This window comes from Miniopterus natalensis, chromosome 9 (assembly GCF_054644295.1).
Source record: "Miniopterus natalensis isolate mMinNat1 chromosome 9, mMinNat1.hap1, whole genome shotgun sequence".
NCBI lineage: Eukaryota > Metazoa > Chordata > Mammalia > Chiroptera > Miniopteridae > Miniopterus > Miniopterus natalensis.
The window spans coordinates 23,308,923-23,315,000 of record NC_142089.1 but is presented as its reverse complement, the minus strand read 5'-3'; the positions used below and the strand labels follow the sequence as shown (position 1 = coordinate 23,315,000).

The 6,078-nt window shown below is 38.5% G+C and overlaps 2 protein-coding genes across 4 annotated transcripts in view; one reads left to right on the top strand and one right to left on the bottom strand.

Annotated features, from left to right (window-relative positions):
• Nucleotides 1-2,531, top strand: part of COL9A2 (collagen type IX alpha 2 chain) — an 18,697-nt gene extending 16,166 nt beyond the window's left edge. Inside the window, exon 32 of the mRNA XM_087820338.1 lies at nucleotides 1-2,531. This exon is cut by the window's left edge and continues 2,077 nt beyond it. The gene's annotated coding sequence lies outside the window, so the exon portion shown is untranslated.
• Nucleotides 1,708-6,078, bottom strand: part of ZMPSTE24 (zinc metallopeptidase STE24) — a 28,756-nt gene continuing 24,385 nt past the window's right edge. For 2 of the 3 annotated variants that reach the window (XM_016205202.2, XM_016205203.2), the window contains exons 9-10: nucleotides 5,742-5,885; nucleotides 1,708-3,542 (exon numbers count right to left, since the gene is read on the bottom strand). In XM_016205202.2, coding sequence (XP_016060688.1) covers nucleotides 3,318-3,542; nucleotides 5,742-5,885 — 369 coding nt within the window. In that variant the 3' untranslated portion in view covers nucleotides 1,708-3,317. The other variant, XM_087820339.1, reaches the window with a different exon arrangement.

Below are 6,078 nucleotides of genomic sequence, written 5' to 3'. Positions count from 1 at the left end.
ACACCTGCTGTTCCCTCTTCCTAGAATGCTCTTCCCTAAATATCTGCTTAGGTCACCCACTCACTTCTCAGCTCTTTCTTCGAGCATCACCTTCAGCGATGCCTTTTTATGACCACCCAATTTAAAATTCAATTCCCACCTCACCCCTAATCACAAACAAACACCTCAGGCCCTTGTTTTCCTCCAAGACATGTATCACCACTTAATATCTATTTAATATATTTTGATTGTCCCCACACTAGCATGTTAACTCCATGAGGGGGGATTTTTCTGTTGTTCATTTATTAATGTATTCCCAGCACCTAGAACAGAGCTTGGTACAGAGTGGGGGCTCGATATTTGTTGACTAAATAACAGGTGGAGAAATGAAGGCTCAGTCAAATTTCTTGACCGAAGTCTTACTAGTACGTGGCATGTTGGATTCTAGAGCCCTGGATCTTACCCTGAAGTTATACCCACCCTGTATAACCTCCTCCAGAGCCACAGGGGAGCTCTGGCCCGAAGGCATCTGTTATCTGAGATGCTAGCTTCATTCCGCTCACTGGGTGAGGGCAGTCCTGCCTTCACAGGTTTTTAGAACACAACTTGTTTAGGAAATCCTCCTCCCTGGCAACCGCCTCGGACAGTCTTGTCTGAACAGGGTGACACCCTTCCACTATGGGTCATTTCTGCCTTCCCACCAAACTGTACTTAGCCTGACATACAAGTTACACACACCACTGGTCTTGAATCAGAAGTTTTTGGACACAAGTTCTCTGTGATTTTCTTTGTATAGCACCTAGGACAGAACTTAAGGCTCTCAAGTGGTACTTAGCATTCTGCTATTGATGAGAGAACACTCAAAACCGTCAGAGCTACATAAAGTACACACGTACGAAAGAATCCGAAGGATTGATGAAAATGCCAAGTGGAAGGAGGCTTCCTCAGGGAGGGGAATACTACATAAAGGACCAGGGGTGACAATGAGAATGTAAAGGTAAAGGGCAAGATGGGACCATCACTGGTACTAAAATCACTAATTTACTCCCAGGGATTCTGCTCCTGTCCTAGACAGAGGTAGAATTTACTAGCAGCTCTCAGATGTCAGCAAAGGACCAAGACAGATAAAGGTAATATGTATAGAGACTCCACCTTAAATTCAGAGATGAACCCTGCTGAGGCCATGCTATTTTACCTGAGGCCTCGCTGTACTTCATTCTGCTCCCTGCATATCCACCGAGGGGTGCAAAGTGCCAGCCACCTCCTTCCCTCTTTGGTTGGCTTCTCCACTCCTTCCCCTAATTGGGTAATACCTCAGGGAGCTACCAGTATCCTCTGGCCATTCCTAAATTGTAGGTGAACAGGTAAATACAATTACACATTAAAAACCTAATTACTGCTGCCACATGTAAGGAAGACCAAAGAGGCAGCTGGAGCAGACCAGACAGGCCCAAGATAACTTGAGGTTATGAAAGCACAGAAGGAAGGGTTCTGAATGAAGGTTCTGAGAAAACATCCACAAAAAACAGTAAAGCTCTGGAGTGGAGCAGGAGGAAGGCTCCAAAGAGGCCCATGTGAGTGAGGCACAGTGATGGTGGCGACATCACTCAGCATCAGGGCTGTTTCTACCCACTATTCTTCGTGTCCCAGCAACTGTTCCTCTAGGTAATAAACATACACCTAGGTAACACACAAAGTTTGTCAAATCAAAGACAAAGTACACCAATCTGCAATGGCAATTTTTAATGTCTCACTTGTGCAGAACTGAAATTTGCATTTAAAGGCACAGAAGGGAGAAAAGGCAGTTAACACAGCATGGATCCACAATAAAGGATGCTAGGTAAAATCACAGGACTGCTCCTCTTTAGCCTTAGGGAAATAAATAATGCAGTACTAAACTAGATTTTTATTTTTATTATGTTTCCATGTGAAGACATCACCCAATTATGAGCTGAGCAAAAGACTTTCTGGCCGGATATCAAGGGTACACAGTTGATCCCACTTTGGAATAAATGCCCGTAAGGTAAGCATTACCACTGCGAGTTAGGCACAAAGTTCTCATACAGGAAGTGGATAGAGATTTGAAGCAGTCAAACATGAAGCTTTTTAAACTGAAAAAGAAGTATTTTGTGACATCTGTTTTAAAAAGAAAAATGATCTGCATATCAAGAGGTGTAATTTTCAAAAATGGAACCAGGCCCAATTAAATAGCACTTACAACTTACTAATAAAAATTACAAAAATAAAAACCAAAACTCTTCTGTCCTTGAAAGAGATAGAAAACTATATTTTTTCCTATAGTAAGAGAATCGCCAGCATTTTCACCCTCATGTCTCTTAAAATATCATTTCTTCTTCTTTCCACATTCCACCACTTTAAAAATAGCAAAACCTGTTCAATATGGCAATTTCTGCTAAGTGAATGGATATACCATCTATTGAATAAAAGAGTATGAATGAGGAAAAAGCTGAATGCTTTGAAAAATACTAGTTTACTCCTAATGGGTCAGATCATACTCACCAGGTGGAAGTAAAGATAAAGACTGAGACTTTCTTAAAAACAAAAACACAACCCAATGATTTGAAACATTCTACACATAATTTGTAATTTCAAAGCACTATTGGAAATTCCTGATCAATGTGTAGCAAGAGAGGAAACAGAGAAATTTGGTAGAATAGGGCATATTTCTAACTACTTTCATTTAAATAACATCAGCCTTACCAATTATTATCTCTCTTCCTTATTTAAAACACTGATTGGCCAGATTAAATCATAACAGCATGAAAACGGTTTGGCGCCACTGTTTCTGTATTACAGACAGGACTTGGAGGTGGTGTGTTCTCTTTTAAACATATGCCCCAAACACCTTGTATAGCTCAAAAAATTTACAAGTTGATGGCCCTGGCTGGGGGTAGCTCAGCTGGTTAGAGCGTTGTCCAGATACACTAAGGTGGTGGGGTTGATCCCTGGTCAGGGTACATACAAGAATCAAAAGAATCAACCAATGAACGTGTAAATAAGTGGAACAACAAATCAGGGTTGGTTTCTCTCTCTCTCTCTCTCTCTCTCTCTCTAAAAATCCATTAAAAAACTTTTTTACAAGTTGATGGCAAATTTGATGTTAAAGATAAAAGTACAAGCCTTAAAACTTCATCCAGTGTTTCATTAAGAAATGGATTATTAAAATAATCTTTGAAATGATATTAAATATATTTAAATCTGGGCTTTCTGTACTTAATAGTTTTCTTTAAAAAGAAAAATTAAAACCATTAAGAGCCAGAGCATGCTGTCAGGACAGAAACAATCAGAAATGTGTCCAGCCACAGACCCTGGGCAAGTCAGTCTTGTTTTGAACTTTCCAGAGCTTGAAGCCTCTCTAGTAGCGGAGGGTGCGAGTAATGCCACATGGAAAACAGCCAGTCAGAAACAGGGAATCCCAAGTTATCTTTGTTTAGTTTGATTAGAGCAGAATATAAGTCTTTAGCCTTCCCAAGTTTCTTGGCAAATGCATCAGCTTGAAACTCAAATCTGCGGCTCAGGACTGTTAGGCAAAAAGAAAGAACCTGAAAAAGTAAATAAAAGGCTTTAACCACTGCCCACCTCTTTACTGTCACTGCAGGCTGCAAGAGCTAAGGCTGTAGAGGAAGTTCAGCTCAGGATGAGAAACAGCAGGCCCAAGAAAGATCACTAGTACTTAGGGAACCTAGAAAGGGGGAATTATTATAAACTGAGCCTTTCCCTCCCAAGCAAACAGACCAGAAACAGATATATATCCAAATCAATGGTATACTTACCAAAAAATACAAAATTTTAAGAACCTGCTATTTGCCAGGCACTTTATATATTCCCCAACAATCCTACCAGGCAATTACTCTTGCTCCTATTTTATAGGTAAGGAAGGTGAAGCTCAAAGACGTTGATAACTTGCTTGGGGTCACACAGCTAGAAGGTGGTAGTGCTGAAATTCTCAGTGACTCCAAAGCCCACGCACACCACCTTCCTGAGAGTCAGAGTGAAGTCGTGATCATTTACATTCAGACTTTTTTTTTCCTTTCTAAAAAAATATTCTTGATCACATATCTACCTTTAAAGGATAATGACAGTCTTTACTGAGAATATTCTAAAAAATATGCTACAGCTTCTCCTGACAATCTCAAAATGGAATTTTCTAAAATGTCCTGAGCTATGGAAGCATTGCCAGAATATATATCCAGTCTCCAAAGGTGGCAGCTATGAAGGGGACAGATTTCATTTGAAAATATAAATTTCTGAGGGAAAAATAGTTTATTTGCATACTGAAATATTGCAGGTTGAATGACATGATATTTAAGATATTTCTTATCTTAAAATACTTCAGCATTAAAACAACCAAAAAAGTCTAAAAGTCTCTTGTTTGTACCTCTTATTGCCACTAGCAAATATGAGTTTCAAAGTCTGGGAGTTCCTTATACCTTGTAAGATATGTTCAAACCTAAAAACTGAATTCTGCCTGAAATTTATATATAGTAACTCTTACTTAATCAGTACGATGATCTGATTTCCCAGTCTATGTTAGGTTAAAGAAGAACATTAGAAGAGATAGTGACCATAATGGAAAGTCATATTGATAGTAGCAAGGATTATCAGCCTGACTGTGAGGGAAGAGACAAGACAATTAGTTAAATAAATAAATAAATAAATAAATAAATAAATAAATAAATAAATAAATAAATAAATAACTGCTGAAAAAGCAGAGCTGTCTGGGGTCATGTATACATAGTTCAGTGTCCTTGAGGCATTACTGAACTGTGACAGAAGACAGCAATGACAATATTATAAGGTGGTCTGTAACCTCTTTAAGCAGTAACAAACTGTGTAAGGCATTTTATAAATACTTTCCATAAAACTTAAAATATAAAATTAAAACATTTAGAGTTTAAAGATAATCTCGGTTCTCTGAAAAATTTGTGTTTATGTGGACAATGCTATATAAATATGATCTGTTCCTCTTTCTTTTCTGGTACCTTACCCTTCTCCTCCTTTTTATGAAAAAATAGGATTCATTTAGCTTATCTTAAAACCTTAAACTTACAAATTGTTCCCAGAAGTATTCTTCTGAATGGAGAGATCTCAAAATCCCAGTGTTACTTCTTGGTTTAATTTGGAAGCCTTATCAAACATGACATGTTGTATCATCATATTTGTCAGTAGTCTTGGTAATCCATATCTTATATGTGTGGAGTCCCACTACTGAGCAATACAGAGCACTGGTTCTTTAGCTTCACTTATCATAAAGGACCCAATTCTGATTTAGAGGGTCTGCGGTGGGACGCTAAGGCTATTTTGAAGCAGGTGGTCAGAGAACACAATCAGAGGAACGCTCTCCTACAGCTTCCCTCATCTAGCCAAATACACTCAATTATTATTTGTTTTATCCCCTCACACATGGATTTTCACCCAAGCATTTGTGAATATGTGCTCTAGGTCACGGTATTTCAACAGTTAATCCCCATCTGCCAAGGCTCTGCGGTATGCGCCACATCAAGGCTCTTGCTACGACAGTCTAATTCTCCACTTTCCCCCTAACCGTATGCAAGCATTTGTTTATTTGGGCTTAGGTTTTTCTGCCACTTTTTTATACTGGCCAGTAAATCAAGGGACTAAGACTTTGTTTCACTTCCTTGTTAAAACTATAGTTTTGTTTATTTTTTCACTACCCTAAGGGTTCTAGATTTGAAACGGGAAAGGGCGAATGTGAGATAATTTTAAAGATCGTACATTACCTCGTTGTAAGGTGAAAAAATAAACTGGAAGATGATCAACAGTCCGATTAGAGTGGGCTGGCTGTCAAAAAACCCAAATGCAGCAAAAAGCTCCTTTCGCCCAATTAATACAGCAAACAGGAAGAAACACAGGAAAGAATTCATCTAGAAAGAAGAACACACAATTTCTAAGTTATTGCTAAGCTGATTTCACTGCAGTACTAAAAAGTAGAACAAAACATCACAGGGTGACCTTAAGAATGGTGTTAGTGTAAGGCCAGAAACTATGGTGTTAAGTACTTTTGTAATTTTATTTTTATTCTAGAAAGAAAAATAAAAATTTCCAAACATATAAACT